Source organism: Loxodonta africana, chromosome 3, assembly GCF_030014295.1.
Source record: "Loxodonta africana isolate mLoxAfr1 chromosome 3, mLoxAfr1.hap2, whole genome shotgun sequence".
NCBI lineage: Eukaryota > Metazoa > Chordata > Mammalia > Proboscidea > Elephantidae > Loxodonta > Loxodonta africana.
The window spans coordinates 55,272,989-55,300,018 of record NC_087344.1 but is presented as its reverse complement, the minus strand read 5'-3'; the positions used below and the strand labels follow the sequence as shown (position 1 = coordinate 55,300,018).

The 27,030-nt window shown below is 47.4% G+C and overlaps 1 protein-coding gene across 1 annotated transcript in view; it reads right to left on the bottom strand.

The window, feature by feature from the left end:
• The window catches only part of VWA5B1 (von Willebrand factor A domain containing 5B1), a 51,777-nt gene extending 25,187 nt beyond the window's left edge, over window positions 1–26,590 (bottom strand). Inside the window, exons 1-9 of the mRNA XM_010593042.3 lie at window positions 26,162–26,590; window positions 23,705–23,857; window positions 22,166–22,436; window positions 17,702–17,847; window positions 16,574–16,705; window positions 15,861–15,985; window positions 11,970–12,146; window positions 2,416–2,526; window positions 430–632 (exon numbers count right to left, since the gene is read on the bottom strand). Coding sequence (XP_010591344.1) covers window positions 430–632; window positions 2,416–2,526; window positions 11,970–12,146; window positions 15,861–15,985; window positions 16,574–16,705; window positions 17,702–17,847; window positions 22,166–22,436; window positions 23,705–23,857; window positions 26,162–26,300 — 1,457 coding nt within the window. The 5' untranslated portion in view covers window positions 26,301–26,590. The remainder of the gene's footprint in view (window positions 1–429; window positions 633–2,415; window positions 2,527–11,969; window positions 12,147–15,860; window positions 15,986–16,573; window positions 16,706–17,701; window positions 17,848–22,165; window positions 22,437–23,704; window positions 23,858–26,161) is intronic.
• Between the last annotated feature and the right edge of the window lie 440 nt (window positions 26,591–27,030).

Genomic DNA, 27,030 nt, shown 5'->3' with positions numbered 1-27,030 from the left:
TTCTTTGGACCCTGATGCGGAGAGGGACAGACATGATCTATCAGAGTTATCTCAGAGCTGGCCATATCTTCAGGCAGAGAGTGAGGGAGAAGGAAGAAGGACCAGGGTGAACACTTATGTACACACATATACAGGTCATAAATTTCCCATCCCAGTCAGAGTCAAAGCAGCACAGAGGACTTCCTCTTCCCAGGCCACACAGGCTGGTCTTTGAGGGATGCATGCAGAGGCGTGGCAACTCATCCCTCCTGAACTTTTGATAGGAAAAGGCAAACTTTGAGGTCAACCACACCATCCTGAAAGGAAAGCACGATAGGAATTGTGGGTTTTTTCTATCTCTGGAATTTTCCACATTTTGCTCTGGTTCTTGTACCCCCAGCCCAGGGCAGCCCAGGATGACTGAGCCCCGGGCCATCAGCCCAGGCTAACCTGGTGGAGGAGGCGTGGTTGCGCACTAGCTCCAACACCTTCCCGGTGTTGCTGACGGCACCATCCGTGATGAGGAAGAGGAGCCGTGGGTGGCCCTGGTGCACGGGCTGCCGGATGATCCACTTGAGAGGGGAGAGGATGTTGGTGCCACCCATGTCAGCCCGCATTCTCTGGATGTTATCACAGGCCATGGCCAAGCTCTCCTGCAGGGAAAGGGCCACAAGGAGAGTTAGAGTCCCCAGGGTCACCATACTAGGTGGAGACCCCAAGCCCCCTGGATGACAAGTTCTTTGTTTCCCTAGTTCCTAGCTCAGCCTCAATGGAATTGACCTATGTTCCCGATTTCATCTCTGCCCCATCCCCTGGAAGAGGAGGTACCCACTTATTTGGTGTGATCCTAACCAACAACATGTCCCCCTACTAGTGCCTGAAACTCCACCATTAGTGGTATATCAGCTTACTACTGTCCTTTCTGGTTCCTCTTTAAAAATATAAATACCCCTGGAAAAGTTTTCACATTTAGCCCCTGATTCCTCAGCACCAATGCCAAGGATGTTGTTCTTTTTCTGACGAGGGAGGCAGATGGATAGTAGAAAGAACACTAGACTAGGAATCTTAAGACTTGAGTACTAATCCTGAATCTGGCGCTAACTCCCTATGATACTTTGAAGAAATCACTCCCTCAATCTGGGCTTCAGATTCCCTTCTTCCTGGACCAACCTTGTGGGACACAACTGGCCAAGGATTCCTGGCACTGGATGGACATCGTTGAAGCACAGACAGATTATCACTGGACATTAGACATCCTCCTGCTTCTGACTTCAACATGCATGATTGGAGGGGACTTATAAGTAACAGCATATATCAAAAGTCTTAAGGTGTACTCTTACCTTTTGTACCAGCAAGTCTAGGAATTTATCCCAAAGGAATAATTAAGGAGGTACACAAAAATTTTGCTACAAAGATGACTTAATAGAAAAAACTGGAAACAACCTGCAGGCCCAACAGTAGGGGATTAAGTAAACCATGATCTATTACATAACAAAAAACTAGGCAGCCATTATAATGATGCTGCAGATGAATGCTTAACTGGTGTAGAAATGTGCTCATGATAGACTATTGTGTTAGAAAAGTAGAGTACACAAGAGTATGTAAGGCCTAATCCTACCTTTGCTGAAAATGTGTGTAAACGTATAGAAAAAGGTCTGGAGGGATTTGTACCAAGTTTTTTTTTTTAGAGAGAGGCAACAGTTTAACGGGTATTGAGAGTTTTTTTTTTTTCTTTCTTGACTGATATAATCATGAGAAATTTTTATTCTTTTGATTCTCTGGGTTTAAAAATTGGGGGACAGTCAACATACAATATTTTTATATTTTAAAAACCCATAAAGTTATTTTTAATGAAAAAGTTGTTCATTTTTTCCTTTCTCCTTCTTCCCTTCTGCTCTTAGACCTGGGCAGGATGCTCCAATTTTGAACATGCTGCTGGGGCCACAGCCTTCTTATTCCAAATTGTAACTGGAGGCTGGTGAGTTGCATTCTTTGCCCACTTCCATCCACTTACCCACCCATTCCCTCCCCACCTCTTCCCATTCACCCGCTTAGCTCAACTTTGCATGAATGTATTGTTCTTGTGAGGCAGAAGCTTTGGTGTGTGGCAAGTCTGGACCGTGTGCTCTCTCTGCCCCCTCCTGGTACCCCTTCTCTGTGCACTCACACATACTTTGTCCAACATATTTTTTTATTTTAAAAAGTATGTGTGTAGGGGTGGAGTGAGTGGGTATCAGAAGGCTGAGATGTTGGAAAATGGCCTAAACAGAGATAGCGTCTCTTCACTTCTCTGTCTTTACACATGACCTGGGTTTGATTTGGGTGAATAGCTTCCGAGGCAGTCCCCAGGGCAACCTCCTCTTCCCTTTTCCCTTTTTTCTTTCGATCCCCACCACTCACCCCCTTCTGGGTTCAGTCTTCCTTACCCCTCCTTACCTCATTGTATGTCTGACTGGCAGGGAAGAGAGTCTTAAATGTGGATCCAAACCCAATGATATTGAAGAGGCAGGCTGGCAAGAGGCTTTTGAGAGCCACCAGCATGGCATCCTGGCAGGTGAGAAAGGAATTTTTGGGATTCAGGCATGAGTGGGAAGGGATTACCACTCTGCCACTACGTATCAGCACTCTCATCCCAGAACAGAAGCAGCCTCTAAACAGGCCTTTGTCCCTCTGTCTGCATCCAGCATCTCCTTCTCCCACAGATCAAGAAATCTGCTGATGCTGACCAAGGGCTGGACCAAAGCCATCATCATAAAACTGATCATCCGTGCAGCCGGTCTGACTTCTCAAAGCCATGTTATTATGGCTTTCCAGTTCCATCTCACCTCTTGCTGACCCTGAGAGGCAGGGAGGAATGCTTCCTGTCTCAGGACACACAGTTGATAGAACAGACGTCTGGCTCTCCTTCAAGGCCTTTAGCCTCAGACTCAACCTATCATTATCTAGGGACAAATCCCTTAGGGACAGTCTCTTTAGCTGATATTTGTTGAGTGCACAGGATGTACTTTACACACATTGCCTCATGTAATCACCACAATAACCTTTTGAGGCAGGCACAATGTTATCCCCATTCTATAGAAGTGAAAATTGAGGCACAGAGAGGTGGAGTAATTTGTTGGTGAGCATATAGATTGTAAATGGTGGACCTAAGATTCAAAGATAAGTCACTTTGTCTCCAAAGCCTGTGAATATTAAAGATTCTTCACCTATTTCACTTTGTACCTTCCCAGGAGACCTTGACAAATTGGGGAAAGAGGGAAGGTGGAGATGGTGGCAAGAGCAAAAATGATGATGATGTTGATATAATGCAACAATAAACAGTAAGCAATTACTATGTTCCACATACTGTGCTGAGCAACTAATATTTGTAATCTTTTTTTAAAATCTCTGTAACATGTACTAGAGTATAATGGTTAAGAAAATAGGCTTCGCAGTTAAACATATCTGGGTTTAACTCCTACATTTACCATTATTAACTTGACCTTGAGGTAGTTACGTCATCTCTGAGCCTCAGCCTGTCACACAGTACACATTTAACAAGTGGTTATTATTACCAACCAAATGAGGCGTGTGTCAGTATTATTACCCCCATTTTACAGATTAGGAAACAATCTCAGAAGGGTTAAGGAACTGTGCTGGACACAAAACCTAAAAATAGGACCGAGGATTTTAAAATCTAGCTCTGAAATCTTTATTCATGTCTGCTTTGCCTTGGCACAGAACTCAGAAATGAAGGTCTCCCCCACTCCCCATGTAGTTTATTGATGGCACCCCAGGGGTCTCAGCATGGCTTCAAGGAAGCAAGCTGTTATACTGCAGAGTCCAGAAGGAAACAGCTGTAAGAGGATCCTGGCAACTTTCACATCGTATGCCTTTCAGGCTCCACAGGCCTGCAGCCCCTCTCCCCACCCCCCACCCCCACTGTAAACATTAACCTAAGTGTTCTCTTGGTCTCTTTTTATTGCTTGTGTCAATACATTTTGTGTCTCTACAAAAGTCAATATCTGCTTATTTTTTCATTAGCCACTAATTTATATTCCTGCTAGCAGGAGACTCTGCTGATCCATACAGATTGTCTCTGCTCACACCTATTAGAATTTTTTAAGCCATGTGTTTGGCAGCAAGTGGCAGCTGAAGAATGAGACCAGCTGCAGGAAATTAAATTGTCTGAACTTTGCCCTTTGGCATGGGCTATTTGGATTTCTCTTTACTCCTATCACCCTAAGCCCGGTTTTCCCTAAAACTTGAACCCAATGGGCCATAATTAATGACCCAAGCAACCCCTGATGGCCTCAATGTCAATGGGGAAAGGGGTTTGTGGGCTGAAAATTTCTGTGCCTCTCTCTGAAAGAGGCATGTTCAGCAGAATGGATTGTGCCAATACAAAGCCATTTGTCAAGGGGTGACCTTGAGTTCAGTGAGCTGAACTGAAAAAGAGCAAAAAAGACTCCGAGGAGAAAGGAGACTGAGAGAGGGACCAGAAAAAGTTATGTCAGAGAGTTCTGGAACGGAACGGGTAGAAAAGTCTTCAGTTCAAGAAATGGATATCTACTCATAAACCAATTCCATTCAACTGGTACTAACTTCCTGAAGGAAACCTGGTGGCGTAGTGGTTAAGAGCTATGGCTGCTAACCAAAAGGTTGGCAGTTTGAATCCACCAGGCACTCCTTGGAAACTCTATGGGGCAGTTCCACTCTGTCCTATAGGGTTGCTATGAGTTGGAATAGACTCGACGACAACAGTTTTTTTTTTTACGGGTAACTTCCGGAAACAAGATGAGAAGAATGTTCTGGAAACAAGACGAGAAGGATGTAGAGAATGAGTCCAGGCTCAACAAGAAAAGAAAAAACAAAGTCATGATCAATTATTTATGTCTGCCTGGCCTTGAGAAAAGGGAGCATAGCAACATGTGACATGTGTTTGCCCTCCCTGAATTAATCCTCCCTTCTCATTTAAAAAAAAAAAATTTTTTTCTCATTTTACTTTTTTTCTCGTTTTACAGAAAGGACAAAGGAAGCCCACAGTTAAGAATCAACCTGTCCAAAGTCCCATAGAAAGTTAGTGGCAGAAGTGGTCCTAGAACCCAGACTTCTTACTTCCCAGGAATTGTTCTTTCCACTATGCCATGCAGCAGGGATGACACAATCAGAGAGAAGAGCTTTTCTTAGTAGAAGAGCATGTACAGTCCCCAGTCAGCAGTACAAGAAAAATGAGCACAGAACCAAGAAGGTTCTGGCTCCCTCACCAGCCTTGTGATATTGGGAAAAGCATTAGCCTCTTGGGGGCTCAATTTCCTTGCTTGGAAAACTGGTTTGGTCAAATATGTTGCTAAAAAGCCTCCTTAAACTTTTAAAAAGCAAAGATGTCACTCTGATGACTAATGTGTGCCTGACCCAAGCCATGGCCTTTTCAATTGTCTCATATGCATGCAAAAGCTGGATGACGAAAAAGGAAGACAGAAGAATTGATGCATTCAAACTGTTGTGTTGGCAAAGAATAGTAAATATACTGTAGACTGTCAGAAGAACAAGCAAATCAGTCTTAAAAGAAATACAACCAGAATGCTCTTTAGAAGCGGGGGTGGCGAGACTTTGGCTCACTTACTTTGGGAATGTCATCAGGAAAGACCAATTGCTAGAAAAGGATATCATATTTGGTAAAGTAGTTGTTGTTAGGTGCCGTTGAGTTGGCTCTGGCTCATAGTCACCCTATTCACAACAGAACGAAACACTGCTTGGTCTTGAGCCATCCTCACAATTGTTGCTATGCTTGAACCCATTGTTGCAGCCACTATGTCAGTCCATCTCCTTGAGGGTCTTCCTCTTTCTCACTGATCCTCTGTTTTACCAAGCATCATGTCCATTTCCAGGGACTGATCCCTCCTCATAATACGCCCAAAGTATGTAAGACATAGTCTTGCCATCCTTGCTTCTAAGAGCATTCTGGCTGTACTTCTTCCAAGGCAGACTTGTTCATTCTTTGGCAGTCCATGGTATATTCAATATCCTTCACCAACACCACAAGTCAAAAGCATCACTTCTTTTTTGGTCTTCCTTATTCATTGCCCAGCTTTCGCAATGTATATAAGGCAATTGAAAACACCATGGCTTCGGTTAGGCGCACCTTAGTCCTCAAGGTGACATCTTTGTTTTCAATAAAAGTAGACGGTCAGTGAAAATAAGAGAAACCCTCAGTGAGATGACTCAATGGCCACAACAATGGACTCAAACATACCAACAATCATGAAGATGGCCCAGGACAAAGAAATGTTTCATTCTGCTATATATAAGGTCCCCACAAGTTGGAGCCAACTTGACAGCAACTAACAACAAGGGATGTTTTGGGTTTATGATCTCATCCTGACTTGGTAAGTCTCTGGAAAGGAATACAAGTGGCTACACAGGGCTGAAGTGTGGTCCAGCACTCCAGAACTATGGACAGCTCCCCAAGTCCAAGCCTTGCCTTTGATGGGGGGCAGAAGTGGGGCAAGGTATGGACAAGTCCTGCATCCCAGTGTCAAGTGGCCTAGGGTCTCATATATGATTCTTCCATATACTTCAAAACAAAACCTAGCCATTGTGAGCCTGAGGAGATAGCTGTCGTCGCAAATCTCACTCAACTCCTCCTCTCCTTGCTGGTCCTGTCACCCTGTGAAGAAGAGTTTTCTCCAGGGACAAACTAGGGGAAGGGAAGAAAATTTAGGTGACAGCAGCGTCCCTCTCCCTTCTTCGTCTCTCATCCTTCATTCTCCTGAGTTATGATCCTTGACTGAGCCCTTGACAGCATCTGAGGGCCTTTTATGCATAAACACAGAGGTAGGCCCCATAGGGAGAGATAGACGAGAAAGAGCTGGTCCTTTTCTTTAATGAGTTCATAATTTCAGAGATGACAGACGTCTGCACAACTAAAAATACAAGCGAGAGTTGAATAATTCCATAATCAAGGCAAATGATCTCCTGAGGACGATGAAAGTCTCCTGTATATGTGTTTGTGTGTGTGTTTGTAGGGGGTGGGGGGATTGTCATCTCTTTTTGGACTCATGCAGAGCACTCCTTAGCATGTAGGCTATGCTCCCAAGAATTCTGATTGGTTAGCACTCAACTGTGAGTTTCTTGAGGGCAGAAACTGTTTTACATCCTGCTGTCTTTCCAGATGGCCAAGCACAGTGCTTATCGTACATTAGGTGTGAAAGAGGGTGGTATGAGCACAATCTGCTGCCGTTCCTTGTGACCCACAGATGTGACAGCTTGGCTTTTTGGATGGGAAGAGTGTGCGGGCTGATTCCCTTTTTCTGGGGAATCTTGACTCAAAACACATCCCATAGCATCTGGTGGGCTATCAGCACACTCCTCCCGTCTTGCCCTGAGCACATGTTGACATTCCCAGGAACTGCTTAGCTAAGTGTATGTGCTATACAGCACCTAGCCAAACCACTTCTATATCTGTTCCCAACGGGGAGGTTCCTCTTCTATCGCTTTGGCTGCTGTGGGAAGTGACCCACTGGCCATGGGGGACTGATGCCTACTATTGAAGCTGACCTTGCTCTGCCTCTATGTGAGTAAAGAGTTGTTCCATCCAATGCCTGTGGGTAAGCTGTGTCTGGTGACCTCAGACCTTGGCTGGACATTGTTGTTGTTGTTAGGTGTCACTGAGTTGGTTCCAACTCATAGTGACCCTGTATACAAGAAAAAAAAAAAAAAAAAAAACACTGCCTAGTCCTGCATCATCCTCACAATAATTGCTATGTTTGAGCCCATTGTTGCAGCCACGGTGTCAATCCATCTCATTGAGGGTCTTCCTCTACTTTGCTGACCCTCTACTTTATCAGCCATGATGTCCGTCTCTAGGGACTGGTTCCTTCTGATAACATGTCCAAAGTACGTGAGACAAAGTCTCACCATCCTCGCTTCTAAGGACCATTCTGGCTGTACTTTTTCCAGGACAGACTTGTTCGTTCTTCTGGCAGTCCATGGTACATTTGGTATTCTCCACCAACACACAATTCAAAGGCATCAATTCTTCTTTGATCTTCCTTATTTGTGGTCAGACTTTCACATACACATGAGGCGATTGAAAACATCATGGCTTGGGTCAGGTGCACCTTAGTCCTGAAAGTGACATCTTTGCTTTTTAACACTTTAAAGAGGTCTTTTGCAGCAGATTCGCCCAATACCATACATCATTTGATTTCTTGATTGCTGTTTCCATGGGCATTGAATGTTTCTTATTGTTTTGTTCGATGCGAGCTCAACATTAGGCATTAAAAAAAAAAAGGTGACCCTAATATTTACTACTGGATTGCACATTCCTTGATTATAGGGCCACTTCCAGTTAATATCTAATGTTGAACAGTCAGGCAGAAGCTGTTTAATCTTAGCCCAGCTGTGTGACTTTGGGTAGGTTACGGAAACTCTCAGGATCAGTTTTCCCATTTGGAAAATGGGTCAATAGGACCAACCTCATAGGATTATTGTCTGAATTAAATACCAAATTATGCATTAAATGCTTATCACAGTATCTGACACATAGGAGGCCCTAAGCAAATGTTAGTTTCCCTCCTCTCCTCTCTGTATCCCTTTCCACTCAGTACCTAATGAGGTATTTTAGCTAGAGTAGGAACATCATGATAAACGGAGAAAAGACTGAAGCTGTCAAGGATTTCATTTTACTTGGATCCACAATCAACAGCCATGGAAGCAGCAGTCAAGAAATCAAAAGATGCATTACACTGGGTAAATCTGCTGTGAAAGACCTCTTCAAAGTATCGAAGAGCAAAGATGTCACCTTGAAGACTAAGGTGCGCCTGACCCAAGCCATGGTATTTTTAATCACATCATATGCATGTGAAAGCTGGACAATGAATAAGAGCGAAGAAGAGTTGACACCTTTGAATTGTGGTGTTGGCGAAGAATATTGAATATACCATGGACTGCCAAAAGAACGAACAAACCTGTCTTGGAAGAAGTGTGGCCAGAATGCTCCTTGGAGGCAAGGATGGCAAGGCTCCGTCTTACATACTTTGGATGTGTTGTCAGGAGGGATCAGTCCCTGGAGAAGGACATCATGCTTGGCAGAGTACAGGGTCAGTGGAAAAAAGGAAGACCCTCGATGAGGTGGATTGACACAGTGGCTGCAACAATGAGCTCAAGCATAACAATGATTCTAAGGATGGCGCAAGACCGGGCAATGTTTTGTTCTGTTGTGCATAGGGTCACTATGAGTCAGAACCGACTTGACGGCACCTAACAAAGTTTGTAGAGTGCCAAGGGCAGCCACTGAAGAAGATTTCATTCCTTGTGTGATGGTTAAGGTTGTATGGTAACCTGGCTGGGCCATGATTCTCAGTGGTTTGGTAGTTATGTAGTGACGTCATCACCTCCATGATGAGATCTGATATGATGTAATCACCTCTATGATGAGATCTGCTATGAGCAGCCAATCAGCTGAAAGAAAGTTTCCTAGGGGATGTGGCCTGCATCCAATATATATGGACTTTCTGGCAAAGCTCACTGGTTTTTGCTCTGCTCTGGGTCCTGCATTTTACTCATCATCATCTGACCTCCAGCATCCTGCAGTCTTACCTTCTGATCTTAGATTCATCAGCCTTTGCAGCCTGCGAGCCAGCAGCCTGCCATCTGACCTGCCCATCTTGGGTTTGTTAGCCCCTGCAGCTACATGAGTCAGGAGATGTGAGTCTAGCCTGATGCCTGACCTCATGGACTTGGGACTTTCCAGCCTCTACAACCATATGAGCCATTTCCTTGATACAAATCTCTCTCTCTCCCTCTCTATGTATACATATTTGTGTGCTTCACTGGCTTTGCTTCCCTACAGAACCCAGCCTAAGATACCTTGTAAACGGACAACAGTTTTGCCTCTGCTCACACCTCTTCATGGTTTTATTTTGGGAGTGACTTGAGTTTAGGTATCTGTTTGAACTGACAACAAAACTGCAAAAATTGTTCACTGCTTCACTTTTACCCATGGATAGTCATTGAGGAAAGCAGTTCAGGTGTGGAAGAAAGCTGGTTGGAGCAGAAAGTGCTGAGGAAGCCAGGTTGGGGAAGCACAGCTGATTTACTCTGGATCCCTGGACCCCAGGGGAGGGAGTCTGTTATGGATTGAACTGTGTCTCCTAAAAAGATACGTTAAAGTCCTCACCCTTGGTACATGCGAATGTGACCTTATTTGGAAACCAGGTCTTTGAAGATGTTATTCAGTTAACATGAGATCATGGTGGAATAGAATGGTGTTATGAATTGAATTATATCCCCCCAAACTAACCCATTGCTGTTGAGTTGATTCTGACTCATAGTTACCCTGTAGGACAGAGTAGAACTGCTCCATAGGGTTTTCCAAGGTTGTAAATTTTTACAGAAGCAGACTGCCACATCTTTCTCCTGTGGAGCAGCTGGTGGGTTTGAAACACCGGCCTTTCGGTTAGCCAGCTGAGCGCTTAACCACTATGCCACCAGAGCTCCTCAGAGCTGAAGCCCAGGGCCAAGGGGCCTCCACCCAGAATCCAGAGAGCGTAGCCAACACCCAGAGTCTGGGTGGTGGGGCCATTGCCCAGATGGTCTCAGAGAAGAGAGGATTATTTTCAAGGTTTGAAAACTAATGCAATTTGTTCTGCTACGTTTTGGGTTTGTTTGGTGCCTGTTATCCCTTCTTTCCCTCTTTTTTTTTTTTTTTATAATGGAAATGTCTACCTTGTGCCTATTCCACCACTGTACTTTAGAAACAGGTAACTTGTATTCTAGATTTCACAGGTTCACAGATAAATAGGAATTTTGCCCCAGGATGGAATAGCCCTAAAGTCTCAACCATATTTGATTTAGATGATCCAGAAGATGAGGTTTTGGACTTGGACCTGATTTAAGACTTTTTGGAGGATGTAATGGGGCGATTGTGTTTTGCATATGGCAAGGGCATGAATTCAAAGGGTTGAATTGTGTCCTCCTCAAAATATGTGCTGTAAATCCTAACCTCTATGCCTGCGGTTATAATTCCCTCTGGAAATGGGTTGTCTTTGCTATGTTAATGAGGTGAGACTGGTGTAGGGTGTATCTTGAGTCAATCTCTTTTGAGACATAAAAGAGACTAGGACAAGCAAGCAAGCAAGCAGAGATGAGAGAAGAGAGATGCCAAGCCACACGAAGAACACCCAGAAGCGGAAGCTCAGAAGAGACAAGGACCTCCCTCCAGAGCCGACAAAGAGATAAAGCCTCCCCCTAGAGCTGACACCTTGAATTTAGACATCTAGCCTCCTAAAGAGTGAGAAAATAAATTTGTTTGTCAAAGCTATGCACTTATGATATTTTTGTTATACCAACACTAGATAACTAAAACAGGTGGGTTCTAATCCAATCTGAATGGTGTCTTTACAAAGGAGAGAAGACACAGAGAGACAGACAGGGGGGAAAACGGTCACACAACAGAGTTATGCTACAGCTGCAAGCCAAGGAATGCCTGGGGCTTCCAGAAGTCAGGAGAGACAAGAAAAGATCTTCCTCTAGAGCCTTCAGAGAGAACATGGCCCTGCCAACACCCTGAATTTGGACTACTAGCCTCCAAAACTGTGAGATAATGTATTTCTGTTTAAAGCGACCACTTTACTTTGTTATGGCAGCCCTAGAAAACCGGTAGATTTGCCCAATAGCCTCAAAGATGGACTTGAACATGCCGGCAATTGTGAGGATGATGCAGGACCAGGCAATGTTTTGTTTTGTTGTACCTAAGGTCACCATGGGAAACCCTGGTGGCACAGTGGTTAAGTGCTACGGCTGTTAACCAAGAGGTTGGCAGTTCGAATCCGCCAGGCGCTCCTTGGAAACTCTATGGGGCAGTTCTACTCTGTTCTATAAGGTCGCTATGAGTCGGAATCGACTCGAAGGCAGCAGGGTTTGTAAGGTCGCCATGAGTTGAACATGACTCTACGACAACTACCAACAACCACAGGAAACTACTGCAGGGCCCTCTTAGCAGGTACCTTGACACGGAGGATGTTGGTCCCACTCATGCTGCCACTCCTGTCGATGAGGAAGATGAACTCCCCGTGGGTCTTTCTCAGGTTTGGCTGGATGGACTCGAGGTCAGGACAGAAGTTGAGCATGATGACAGAGTGGTGGGGAATGTCCTTGTGGAGACGTTTCCGGATGATTTCTGTCTGGAGGAGAAAGGAACACCCTCTCACTTGGGCAATCAAGGGGTCCAGGGCTACTCCCAGGGCCATATACTGGTCCCCCATGACTCATCAAGTATTATCAAGATCCATTCATGCTCTGCATGGAAAACTTCCAGTTGACTGTACCTGAGTCCCATGTTTGCCAGATGTTCACAGAGTTCAATGGTAGATGTGGAATTTGGAGGCAGAAAAACCTAGGGTCGAATCCCAGATCTGTCACCATCCAGCTGTGTGATTTTGGATAAGTCCCTTCTCTTGGTCTGTTTCCATTCACTTCTCAGGGTGGTTGCTAGGATCAACTGAGTTAGCACAGAAAAAGGAAGCCCCTGGCACACCTGCAGGCCTTCAGTTAAGTAGCGGCCTTTCTCAATACCAGCTGCTCATGGTGACCTCATGGGTGTCAGAGTATAACTGTGCTCCATAGGATTTTCAATGGCTGATTTTTCACAATTAGATTGCCAGGACTTTCTTCCAAGGCACCTCTGGGTAGACTCAAACCTCCAACCTTTTGGTTAGCAGCCAAGTGCGTTAACTTTTTGTACCACCCAGGGACTCCTTCACTTTCACACTCGGTGTAAGCCACTCTGGTTCATCATGGCTGTGAGTTTTGTTTCCCTGGTGTGCTGATTCTCTCCCACTGATAAATTCCTACTCATATTTATTCAACTTTTACCTGTTTGGAAGGCCTGCCTCAGTCCTCCAGGTGGACTTAATTACTTCATTTCCTCATCCATGAAAGGAGGATAAGAGTACACAGCTCATAGAGTTGTCTGGATTAAATGCAATGCTTATGAAACCCACTGCCAGGCAGAGAATAACTTTCTAAACAGCTATCATTGCTTCTGTTGTTGTTGTTTGTTCTCGGGGTCCCAGTACTTCTCACACTAATCTTTTAGCAAAGGATGGTCAGTTCTACACATAAAACAGATCCTGAACTTGTCCCCTTCTCTCTGTCTACACTGCCACCCAGGGTCAGGACGGTGTCATCTCTTGCCTGGACCTTTCCAGTAGCCTCTTACCGACTGCTTCCTTCCACTTTTACCTTCCTGTGGTCCAGTCTACATAGAGCAGCCAGAATAATTTTTCTTGTGGTTTTCTGCTTAAGCTTCCACTCATGCTGTGCACCATGATTTACAACGCCCTACATGGCCTGACCCCTGCCTACCTGTCCGCCTCATCTCTGCTCACCTGTTCCCTATGTCTCAGCCACGGAGGCCTTCATTGTTTCCCTAATAGGTCTCCATTACTCTGCTTCTATGTCTTTGTACATATTGTACTTGGTGCTCACTCTTTGTATGGTGGCTCTTTGCCATCTGCCAGGTCTCATTCTCAGACAGGCTTTCCACCTGGCTAGAGGGCACCCTGTTCCTATCGCTCATTATCCTATCACACTGCTTTACTTTTTCATGGTCCTCATCACTCTCCCAAATGATCTTGCTCATTCGTTTACTTCTTGTCTGTCTCCCCATTCTAGACTGTAAGCTCCATGAGGACAAGGAGTGCATCATTTTCTGTGTCGTAACCCCAATGCCTAGAACAGAGCCTGGCATCTATTAGGCATTTGGTGTTTGTTGACTGATTAAATGAGGAAATGAATCTGTGTGGGTCTTTTTGTTGGTCACTGACCCTGTGTGTGGATCTTTGTGGGTTTTCTGGTCTTGCTGTCTCTCTTTGTCTCTCCATCTCTGTCTCTTGTACATGGTATTTTCCCCCGTGTCATTGGCCCTGTCTTTGCTGAATCACAGTTTTTGACAGCTTGCCCCACCCACTTCTCCTGATTGATTGTTCACCTTCTGGATGTCCCCAACCTGCCCCTGTCTTCCTCCCCCATGGAGCCAGCCCTTTTGCCACAGGCCACTGCCCAGCCTGGCTCTTTGGATAGAGAACCTGGGGCAGCAGCAGCTCCATCTGCCAGGGAGAGGAGCCACCTCTGGGAACCAGATTTCGCCTCTCAAAGGGGCCGGCGGGTACCCTGGCTCCTCTAATATCTCCTCTTGAGCTGCCATTATCCAATTACAATAAACTCATCACTTCTCCACAGCTGCGGGTTGATCACTGTCATCCCTGGAGCTCATGAGAATTCAGGCCATTTGCATAAGCAACCCAAGGTGGCAAATTAATTCTCATTTGCTTCAGCGGTCCCAGAGCTAATTGATTTAAGACTTGGCAGGCAGAGCAACCCGCCCCAGGCCTGGGAGACCCGTTGTGCTCCCCCCTTGCCCACACACTGCAGTTGTCAAAGTCCGGTGGCACCCCTGGCATTGTCACCCCCCACTCTGTGAGCTTTGTTCCAGCCTCTTCTACCAGCTGACTCACCTGGGTGAGTGACCACCTCTGGGAGGGCAGGTGTTTCCAGTGGGGGCTCTAATACGGGGGTGACATGAGCAACCAGCCATCTATTATTTCCTGCCCACTTCCCAGCGCACCATCCCCCTCCACCAGCTGGGCCAGCAGGGGATGGGAGGTGCTGTAAACCCAACTTAACTGCTACCACACCACATGGCCTATTCTAATTCCTTAGCCTCATTGTCACCAAGTCCAAAACACAAAAGAACAATCCTCCCCTTCTTTCAGCTCATCATTTAATTTTGGGCACCAGGCCTTAGTGTTCTCATCTAAAAAAAGGGGCCAATATAAAGAAGAGTGCCATCATTCTTAAACCCATCTTGGCATTCAGGACCTGGCATGGCATGCAGGGCCATGAGCAGGAGGGGGTTGTTGAGTGCACTTTGCGGCTGTCTCTCCCGTCCCCACCCCACCCCACCCCAGGGCCTTTTTATCCCTCAGCACCATGGGATGGGGAGGAAGTGCAGAGGGAAAGGATCTTTCTCAGCCTTTCTCTGCTTTGCCTTTATTCTTTACATAATAGTGAGCAAGGGTCACAGAGGTTGGAAGAGCAAGAAACTCACTTAGAAGGTGGGAAAAGGGAAGCTCAGGAGGTAAAGATGAAGCTGGGAGGGCACCCAGCTATAGGGTCCTTAGGGCTGGAGTAACCTGTAGAAGGTCAAGGTTATTTCTACCACTAGCCTTGAATTCTGCCTGGCTGAGGCACTTTGGAGGGTCATTGGTGGTTTAGGGGTAGAATTCTTGCCTTCCATGTAGGAGACCCAGGTTCGATTCCCAGTCATGGACCTCAAGTGCAGCTAGCACCTGTTTGTCAGTGGTGGTTTGTGTATTGCTATGATGCTGAACAGGTTCAGTGGAGCTTCCAGAGTAGGAAGAAAGATCTGGTGATCTATTTCTAAAAACCAGTCAATGAAAACTCTATGGATCACTATAGTCTGATCCCCAGCTGATCATGGGGATGGTGCAGGGCCAGACGGCATTTTATTCTGTTGTGCATGGGGTTGCTGTGAGTAAAGGGCCAACTTAACAGCGCCCACCAACAATAGGCACCTTAGAAGGAGTTGAAGGCGGGTCTAGGGAAAGGGGACCTGGCAAAAGGCAGGCAGACAGAGCCCAGGGATTGCTGCATTGGGAAGTCCATTCTCCGTGTGCCTCACAGTGTCCCAGTCCACTGAAGAGAAACACGGACAAGAAATACGTCTGGTCCAGGATCTGCCACCAGCTTGTTGTGTGACTTCAGGAAAGCCCTCTCCCCCGCCTCAGTCTCAGCCTCCTCCAGATTCAGTGGAGACTCATTCCCTAGTGCCACCAGCCCCGCCACCATCAACTCCCTGCTTTTGTCACCCTCACCTTTCGCTCTGCACTGTTGTCCTTCTTGGTCCCTCTAATGAAATCTGTTCTTCCCTTCAAGTGTTGGTCAAACTCTCCCAGGGTCATGTCCCCTTTCTCCATCAGGACATGTGGCATGTGGGGCTCTGCAAAGATGAGGAGACCAACACTCAGCGTTGTCGTGGTGGGAGGAGATGCAGAGGCCTTGGTTTATGTCAGGATCTTCCCGGAGGTGGGACTCCCAACTGAAAGAGGGGGTGTCATTTGTGGCTGCCTAAAGCAGTCTGGGGCCATAGGAAGACTCCTTAGCTGGCGTGGCTCACTGCCCATCTCCAGGCCTCAGTTTGCCCACCTGTAAAATGGGAGGGGGCTGAACTAAATGATCTTTTTTAGGTCCTGATGTTCTGTGAATTCTTGGAAAGAGATGAAAGAGCTGCTCACTGAGGGCACAGGGTCTCATTGCACTCGGGGTTTTGAAGATCCTCTGCTCAGCTTCCCCAGGGAAGCAAGTGCCCCAGTGGGTGGACAAGACCTCGGGGCCTTTGGAGCTAGAATCAGAGCAAGAGACACTCAATTCCACCAGCTAGAGCCAGGAGGCAAATAACTGGTCTCCACTCCAGCAGTTCCTTGTCCTGACCAGCTGCTGGGCAATGAGTCACATGTTCTGTTCCCCACAGGGTCAGCACCTCTGCCCTCCCCCAGGCACCCCAGGAGCCTCACATGGTGTCCCTTACCACTGGGGTGGATGAGGATCTCCACGGGCCGGTCGAAGGTGTGCTTGTTGGCCAAGGTGATGATGATGCTCTTGGCTGAGTGGGCAGATGGGGCGGCGTCAGCACGAATCTCATGGGTGGGACTCTCCACCCCTGAGTGGCACAGAAGGTTGAGAATAGACTCAGGATTCCCAGGAGAGGTGGGGATTTGGTAGCAGACATTGAGACCCAGGCCAGAAAAGAGTTGTACTCCATCCCCATTATAGGTTCCTAACCTGCTATGTGACCATGGATAGGTCTCCTCCACTCTCTGGGCCTCAGTTTACCCACCTGCAAAATGTGGGCTTAGATAGATGGTATCTAATGGCCCTTCCCAACCTGACCTCAGGATCCAATAGGAGTCAAAGCAGTTGCTTCCTAATGGGGCACATAAAGTACCCGGCATGCTACCAAGCAAATAGAAAGAGCTCAACACTCAGTTGGGGTTGTGTTTTTGATGGTGTCTTGCATTGGAATGTAATGCTGCTCTACGAAAACACTAACAAGAAGCCACAATTCTAGCCCCCTTTTAAAACCCTGAGTGGGTTGGGGAGGAGAACCATCGGAGCGAAGGTTCTCAACCCTGGCTGCACATTCGAATCACCTGGCGAGCTTTTAAATATTCCAGTATCCAAGACACACCCTAGACTATTTCATTGGAATCTTGGAGTAGAGTCTGGGCATTAGTGTTTTGAAGTCTCCCTAGGTGCTTCCGATATTTAGACAAGGGGAGAACCAGGAAGTAGCTTTAGGGCTATCGTCTCCAGTAGAGGTCTAGGAACAGCCCATTCCTTGATGGAAATTTCCCCAAGAAACACTGGGGTGGGGATGAAAAAAAAAAAAAAAAAAACCAAACCCAGTGCCGTCAAGGATAGAGGCCTTGAAAAATGTCCCTCTGAGGGCTCATCTGTGGGCTGCTGTTGGGAAAATAGAAAGTGGGTATTCTGAAGCTCTCTCTGCTTCAGGTTGTCCTCTGTCTGGGCCAGTTGGCTCCCCTTGCTCTCTCCTTCCTCTCTCTCCCCTGGCAGCTTTCAGCCTGAAGTCCTCCCCACCCTGGGACCTCAAGACTTCTTCGCAGCACCTGCCCTGGGCTGGGCAGCTCCCTCTCACCTGCCAGCAGGCATGGCCCATGGATCTCCAGCTGGAAGCTGAACTCGTACTCCATGGGATTGGAGACCTCAGTGTCCAGAAGATTCTCCAGGCCCAGCTTGTTCCAGGAGTCTAGGGCCCGAGCCCTGAAGCAATGCCTGTCTTTGCTGGGAAGGGGGTGGAGAGAAAGAGAAGGTGAGCAGCTAGGGCACAGAGAAGAGGCCAGAATGAGAAAAGGAGGAGGTGATAGTGGGTCCCAGGCAGCCCTGGCAATTCTGCAGCCAAGCCCACTAAGGGGGCTGAGGAGCTTCCTCCTACCCCCAGACCCTTACTCTCACACTCCCACCTGCCCCCAGGCTGAGGCCCAGGTATTTCTCTGGAGCATCCATGATGGACTGGGACTGTGCATAGTGCTCCACATACATTAACTCATGTCATTCTCATGATGACTCTCAGAGGAAGACATCATGGCCCCATTCTCCACATGGGGAAACTGAGGCTCAGCAAGGTGAGGTGACTAGGCTCACACAACTAGGACTTGGCAGAACTGGAATCCTTGTCTGTCTGCTCTACTATATCATGCTGCTTCTGTGAGCTGCAAGCCCTTGGACGAGTCACTTTTCTTCTATGCCTTGGTTTTGTCATCCATTAAACGGGGATAAAACTTATGCAGTTGCCTTGAGTACAACATGAGCTTGTGCCTAGCAAAGTGTCTGTCACATGCTGAGTTCCTGAGTTCCTTAGCACCTTTTCTTCGTTATACCCCCTCTATCTCTGATCCTGCTCCTTCTGCCTCCGCTACATACACATCCCCTTCTAATGTCTTTGCTAGGTGTCCTTCGATATGCACGTTGTTGTTGTTAGTTGCCATTGAGTTGATTTCGAAGTAGATCTCCAGGCCTATCTTCCAAGGTGCCTCTGGGTGGGTTCAAACGGCCAACCTTTCAGCTAGTAGTCAGCGTTTAACTGTGTTGCCCAGGGGCTCCACCTATCCTTGCAAAATACATGGTGGCCTTTGGGTGTGATGGTGTTTTAAATGGACAAGTTGCATTTATTATGAATCTCCTTCAATTTCTTTTCATTTTTTTGCCTAGTGCTGTTTTTATGCTCTGCTCCTGTGGCTGTCTGTAAACCAAATTCCTTTGGTGTTGTTTGGAGGTATCCATCACAATGTACTTAATTCCTCCCCTGGTGATAGACAGCTAGGCTACCTTCACCTCCTGTAACCACAAAAAAACCACCGTAAATATCCTTGTCCATGTCCCCTTTGGACTTAGGAAAGAATAGCTCTGGGATCACTCAGTCAAAGGGCACACAGTGGGTAATGCCAGACTGCTTTGCAGTTGCCTGTCTCAGTTTCTACTTCAACTGGCAGTGAACAAGAGTTTCCTTCTCCCCATGTCTTCACTAACATTTGGTATTATCTGTTTATTTTTCCATGTGTTTCTCTACCCGAGCAACCTTGATGTTCACAGGCATTTGATGGAAAGCATCTTTATCGACTCTGCCTGCCAGCATGGTCCAGAATGAGCTTATCAGAGCCAGCCCAGGGGCATCGGGCCCTGCCGAAACTCTTGTTCCCTGATGCACTCAGGTCCTGAATGTCCCCAGCTCTGTTAGGCTTTGACTCTTAAATGCACAAGGCTTGGCATCAACAGTAGCACTTGTAAAGACGATACACAGGTTGGTATTCCCTGATCCGAGACTGGTTTGTGCCACCAACTTCTCTGTCGTGCCTACAAGTGTCCTCACCCCAGCCTTTAAGGCCCTACGTGATCTGACTCCCCTCCCCACCACCAGCTCTGTAACCTCTCTCCTCCCCTCTCTCATTCACTCTGCCATACTAGCCCTCCTGCTGTTCCTCAAATATATCAAGCCTGCTGCTCCCTCAGGGCCTTTGCACATACTGCTCCCTCTGTCCAGAATGCCTTCTTCCAGATATTTCCATGGCTTGCTCCTTTCATTCAGGCCAGGCCTCAAATGTTGCCTAATCCCTGTCTAAAATAGCACCTCCTCCACTTCGTCCCCCTTGATCCCCTGTAGCACTTACCTTCGCAGAACTTATCACCTAACCTGTTACATGTTCATGGGTTTGTTTCTTTATTGTCTGTATCACACCATTCGAATGTCAATCCCACGAGGGCAGGGACTTTGTCTTGTTCACCGCTGTATTCCCAGCACCCAGAAGGATGCCTGGCACAAAAATCAAACTCGTTGTTGTTGAGTCAATTCCAACTCATAGCGACCCCTTAGGACAGAGTAGAGCTGCCCCATAGGGTTTCCCGCAGGAGTGGCTGGTGGATCTGAACTGCCAACCTTTCGGTTAGCAGCTGAGCTCTTAACCACTGTGCCACCTGGGCTTCCTTCTGCCTGGCACATAGTAGGTATTTAACTACTATTTGTGGGGTGACTGAGGAGTCCCCTCCATGCTGACCCCAGTGGCAGCCTGCATTGCCCCTTCCACCTCAGGCTTAGCCTGAGGCCACTACTTTAATGGGTGAAGTCCAGGAGTTTGCCGACACTGTCCTCTATGTGTCTGGCTCTTCATCCCAGTGGGCACATGCTCCCAGCCATCCCCAGAGCCCTACCAGGAGTGCATGGAACTACAGGATATATATGGCACAACTTCCTAGAGATTGACTTGGCTCAAAGATTTGCGGTGAGAGTTGGGGTGAGGGGAGTTAAGTAGCTTAACTGGTAATCAATTTAAAGCGTTATTTTTACAGTGGAAATGGCACTAAGATGCTGTGAAATAGATTTTAAAATTTATATGACTTCAATGATAAAACATAAGACTTCAATAGACATCTTCTGTAGGCAGCAAGCTACTTAAAAAATGGCATCCTCTCTCCTAGTGGTGGAAACACCCTCATCTTCTTCTGCCCTCAGGCTTGGCTGGGAAAAGGGAGGAGCCCTTATCTTAGCTGTAGGTGCCTTTTCCTTCTACCCCCACCGGGGAAAACAGAAAAACCGTCCTGGTATTGGGCTTGCCTTGGTCTCTGTCCTGAGTTGCTCTTCCCTTCCTGTAGCTCAGCCTGGGTTTTAACTGGCTGTTTAATTGGCTCCCTTCCTGTGTCCTCATCCACATAATAGTTTGCCCTCCTGAGAATCCTGCAGCCTCATCTCATACTACCCAAGTGTGATGGTTAAGGTTGTGTGTCAACTTGGCTGGGCCATGATTCTCTGTGGTTTGGCAGTTGTTTGATATTGTGATCCCTTCCATGTTGAGATTTGATATAATGTGATCACCTCCATGATGGGATCTGCTGTGAGTAGCCAATCAGTTGAAAGGGGAGTTTCCTTGGGCATGTGAGCTGCATTGAATATAAGTGGACCTTCTGGCAAGGCTCGTGGGCGTTTGCTCGCTCTGGATCCTGCAGCTGGCTTCTGTTCATCTGACCTCCAGTTCTCGGGTCTTGAGCTAACTGTTTACCTGTGGTCTTGCCTGCTGATCTTGGGATTCCTTGATCTTCACAGCCCGTGAGCAAACCCTGCTCTCTGATCAGCTGATCTTGGATTCACCAGCCTCTGCAGCTACGTGAATCAGAAGAAGCCTCTATCCTGACCTACAGACTTGGGACATTCCAGCCTCTACAACTGCATGAGCTATTTCTTTGATGTAAATCTTTCTATATATGTATTTGGAAACTTTGGGGGCGTAGTGGCTAAAAGCTACGGCTTCTAACCAAAAAAGGCCTGCAGTTTGAATCTACCAGGTGCTCCTTGGAAACCCTATGGGGCAATTCTACTCTGTCCTATAGGGTTGCTATGAGTCGAAATTGACTTGACAGCAACGGCAGATGTATGTATTTATATGCTTTACTGATTTTGCTTCTCTAGAGAACCCAGCCTAAGACACCATGCTTCAGTTCCTCTCTGATCCTTGCTACCTGACAGCCTTTGCCCCTGCCGTTCTTGCCTGTGGGAATGCTCCTCTCTGTGCCTACAGCCTCATCGGTGAGGTCTCAGCTGAAACATCACATCCTTAGAGAAGCCTTGCCTGCCCCTGGACCCTTTTTATACTCTTAGATCCATGAACTTCTTCTTCATTGCATTTCTCCCATAATTAATTATGCACACAAGTATGTAAACAATTAGTTACATATTAGTTGTGCTATTAGTTGGATAATAATCTCTCCCACCAAGTTCCAAAAGGGCAGGAACCATAATTTTATTCCCTCTGTGTAGGTGCTCCGAAAATATCTCTTTTGTAAATTAAACAATAAATCCTGGAAACTCTGATCCCAAGCTACCCAAACGCCAGAACTTCTGGCCAATACCAATACCTGGGTGTGTCAAGGGAATTGCTAAGTGCTCTAAAAAAGTGAGCAGGAGGAGCAGCTATTACCCTGATGGTGACAACTATGGGGCCAAGCCTCACCTTTCACCGTTCTATCTCCCCAACCCTGCACACCCCTGGCTTCACCCGACTGACTCTGCTGCCCATCTGGGATGCTGGCCGTTGTCTGGGCAGGGGTTCCTTACCTTTGGGGCTGTTGGGTGGAGGGGCCGGCATACTCGGTGCAGAACTGGGGCACCGTTGGGGCGCAGACAGCTGGCAGCAGGACCCGCACAGCCCCGCTGGGCAGTGTCAGGAGCTCAGAGGAGGTGCTCACCAAGATGGCCACGTTCTCCATGGGGCCAATGGTCCCCAGGTTGACCACGAACAGGATCCGCTCCAAATCCTCATCCAAAGCAAGCTTTCCCGGTGTGCAGGAATGAAGGGCAGTGGGAGCCCCTTCTTGCAGAATGTTTCCTAGGAGCCAGGCCTGGTGTCAGGGGCTATGCATATATTATCTCTAGTCCCCTTTTACTGATGGGAAAACTGAGGTTCAGCATAGGGGTGCAACTTGCCCACGTTACTCAGCAAATAACTAAGTCGTTGAACCAGATCTGAACCCACATGGACCTGATTCAGACCTATGTACTTTCTGCTGTACCTTGCTGCACGTGGGAGACATGAACTCACACAAAACACCTAACAGATGGTCACATCTCCATCCTGCGGACTCTACTTCCCCCCAAGAACCAAATTCAAGCATCCCTCCACCCTTGGGGTCCATTTTTCACTCACACTTTTTCCTTTTATCTGAAAGATCAGCTCCCTCATTCCTCCTTAGCCAGTCTTATCTCTCCATCCAACTCCTCCATGAAAACCTCCCTGGTCCCCAGTCAGGGGCCCCCTTTCTCTCTCCTCTAACACTATCCAGGACTCTTCTGGGACAGCCACTTTCTACTTCCTATCATGGTTATCCTAGCTATTCTTTCAGGCCGAGAGGAGTTGTAACAACTTGAGGACAACTTTGACCTTACACAGGGAAAGTGGTCATTAAAAGATTCTTGAATATCTTAACACTCAGGTGAACAAACTTGCCCTTGATCACAGATCCAAAGGTAAGAATCATGTATCATATGATATGTGTTCTGGGTTGAAGCCCTGGCTCTGCTACTGACATTCTGTGTGACTTTGAGTCAGCCACTCACCTTCTCTGAGCCTCACTGTCCTCAGTAGCAGGTATCACCAGTCACTGTTTGGGTACTTATTCTGTGCCAGGGACTGTGATGAGTGCTATGCAAGAATTCTTTCCACTGGTCATCAGGTGGGTATAATTATTAGTTCCATTTTACAGATGAGGTCTAATTTCTATCCAAGCTCACTCCCGTTATAAGAAACAGGGTAGGGAGTCAAACCCTGATGTGACTCATTCCACAGCCTCTGAGCTTAAATGGTACACTCCTCTGCTCTGCTGGGGTATCTGAAAAACTCTTTTGGAGCTTCCTCTGATCCTCAACACACTTGTGAGGTGAAAACAGGAATGACCGCCTGCGTTATAAAGACAATGAAATTGAGGTTTGGAGAAGTTAATTATTGGCCCAAGGTCACACAGGATTCTGTCTCAGGATTCCTGATTCCCACTCCAGTGCTCTCTCTACACTATCCCATGGCTGCCCTTGCCTGACACTCCAGCCCCGGCAGCCTCCAGCCAGGCCAGGCCTCACTGTGGCCCCTTTTGGCCTCCTTACCTGTGACTTTTGGGGCTTGGACACGAGTGGCGTTGACATGACTGCTCTCCAGCTTGGCTTTGTCTCTGATCTGTACTGTCACGATGCGTTCAGCAATGACTGCCTCAAAGCCTATCACCGTGGTGTACTCATCCAGGGGGTACACGAAGAGGCCTGCCAGAGCAGGGCCAACATCATGGGGTGCCCTGCCCCACCCTGCATGCCCCACCCCTGAGCGAAGGAACCTGAGTGTTTGGCCTGTCAGGTGGATGGCTCACACTACCAGAGAGGGCCTGGAATGGCTCTGGGGCCAGTTGGGTGATAGCAGCGGCAGGTACGATGTGGGCACTGGGGCAAATGGAGAATCAGCAGCTTCTCCCCAGTTCCAGCGAACTTACTCTGCAGGTGTGTGAGCTCAGTGTGGCCAGACCTTCTGATTTTTCAAGAGCGACTGGAAACCTGGGTTTTATGACCTCTTGTGCAGGCCTAATAAAACATATCCATGCGGTGGATTTGGTCCACGGCCATCAGTTTGCCACCTGGGATGATGAGGAGCTGGGGCTTTGGAGGAAGGGACTAGGGCTGTGATCCAGATCCTGCCTTGTTTACTAGCTGGGTGACCTTGGATAAGGCATTCTGCTTCTCAAGCCTCTAAGTTCATCCGTAAGATGTGGATAATAAAACCACACTCACAGGGCTGTCATGAGAAGTGAAAGACAGCCACCATTTAGTAAGCTCTGTGCCCCATATCATGTGCCAAATATTTTTACATCTCAGTGCTTCTCAAACCTCAATGTGCACGTGAATCATCTGCAGATTCTGATTTAGTAAGTCTCAGGCAGGGCCTGAGACTCTGCATTTCTAATCAGTTGCCAAGTGATGCCAATGACTCAGGGGCCATGCTTGGAGTAGCAAGTTTTTATCTCATTTAATCCACCCAGTAACACTGGGACAGCACAATGCTGGGCCCAGGGTGAGCCCTTCACAAATCCTGGCCTCCTCTTTCTCTGAGCCTCAGTTTCCTCACCTATAAAATGAGAGGACTGGTTACGTCTACATGTGGAAAGTCAAAGGCCTGCCCCAAAGTTGTTCAGTAATTTAATCCCCTGGGCTTCCAGGTGGGTCCTATTTTAAGTCACTCTCCCTGTTGTTATTAGCTGCCATCAAGTCAGCTCCCAACTCATGGTGACCCCATGTACAAGGAAACAAAACACTGCCTGGTTCAGACTGCTATGATCCATGGGACTTACACTGGCTGATTTTTGGAAATAGATCGTCAGGCTTTTCTTCCTAGTTCGTCTTAGTCTGAAAGCTCTGCCAAAGCCTGTTCAGCATCATAGCAACACACAAACCTCCAGATGGGTGGTGACTGCACATGAGGTGCACCGGCCAGGAATCAAACCCAGGTTTCGCACATGGAAGGCGAGAATTCTACCACTGAATTACCAATGCCTGTCTTCCTAGGGGAAACCCTGGTGGCATAGTGGTTAATAGCTATGTCTACTAACCAAAAAGTCAGCAGTTCGAAACCACCAGGCGCTCCTTGGTAAACCTTAAGGGACAGCTCTATTCTGTCCTATAGGGTCGCTATGAGTCAGAATCGACTCGACGGCATTTGGTTTTGGGGTCTTCCTAGTGTTCCTCAAATAGAGCAACAGGGCCATTTGCCCTGCCTAGAAGATTTCTGAGGGGAAGAAAGTTTCCCTGCAAGTTCTTTTTGGGTAGTGTTGGCCCCCAGGGCACTGAAATGGTTTCAGAACATTGGGGTGGGCTGAAGTGTTGTCCCAAAGATATGAAACGTAGGGGTTAGGAGCTCTGTCACTGTGGTAAGAAGTAATCCTTCCACGCAGAGCCCAGCACCCTCCTGAAAAGGGCTTCCTATAACTCCCTTCTTGAATATAAAGAGAGAAGTTTGATTTACACTCGACTCTGCAGGTAAACGCCCATCCACCTTCCTAAGTGCCCCACACTGATGATTCATGTTCGCAGGCTGTTGGCCAGTCCACACTGTCCCCATGTATTACCTCATCTGCTCACCATGGGCCCAGGCAGGACAGGCAGGGAGAAGCACCCTGATTTTGAGAAGGGCTGTGTTTTCCCCAATGTTAGTGGCAGAGACACACCTAGAATGGAGGCCATTTGGCTTTGGCCAAATCTTGGTTACTCTCCTACTGGGAGGCTCCCTGGAGAAGGTATAGACTGGCCATTTGACACAGGGGCATGCCTTGTGATAGGTAGAAAGTGCTGGGGCAGCTGGCTGGAATGAAGGACTGGGACTGAGCTCAAGTTTGAGTCCAAATCCTGATCATTCTTGTTACTAACTTTGAAGCCTGCAGGGCAGAAATGGTATTCCCATTTTACAGATAAGGAAACTGAGACTCAGAGAGATTACAGTGTCAATCAGCCCATAAATGGCAGGACAGGGATTCTACCTGGAGGATGGGGTGGCCCTGGGGAGGCCCCAACAGGGGTTCTTACCCTGGAAGGGCTGAGCTTCCAGGTTGCCATAGGTGAGGGAGGCAGTCAGGCCCAGGGCGTAACCACTGACAAAGGAGGTGACATGGGATGCGGTGAGGGGCAGGGCTGCCCCTGTGTCCTGGTTCAGCAGGCCGGGCATTCTGCTGGCTGCTCAGCCCTTAGAGCCTGCAAGAGACAAGAAGGGCAGCAAGTAAGGAAAGGCGTGTTATGGACTGCATTATGTCCCCCCAAAATATGTGTTGTGAATTCTAACCCCCTATACCTGTGCAGGAAACCCTGGTGGTGTAGCGGTTAAGTGTTACGGCTGCTAACCAAAAGTTCGGCAGTTTGAATCTACCAGGCGCTCCTTGGAAACTCTATGAGGCAGTTCTACTCCGCCCTATAGGGTTGCTATGAGTTGGAAATGACTCACTGGCAACAGGTTTGGTTTTTGGTTTATACCTGTGGATGTAATCCCGTTTGTGAATAAGGCTTTCCTTGTTGTGTGAATGGGGCCATATCAGGGTAGAGTCTGCCTTAAGCCAATCATTTTTGAGATACAAAAGAGGAGACCAGGCACAGAAGCAAGCACAAGTGGGGAAAGGTTGATGCCACATGGAGATCTCTGAGGACTCCAGGAAGAGAAGGTGAGAGACAAGGATTTTCCCCCAGAGCCGTCAGAGACAGCCTTCCCTTAGAGCCAACTCCCCGAATTTGGACTTCTAGCCTGCTGAACTGTGAGAAAAGGAAACCTCTGTTTGCTAAAGCCTCCCACTGTGGTATTTGTTATAGCAGCACCAGGAAACTAAGAAAGCTCCCATTGTTCCCCAACCCTGTTTTCTGCCCTCAGACCCCAAAGGTAATCAGAGCATGTTTCCATTTCCTCCAAA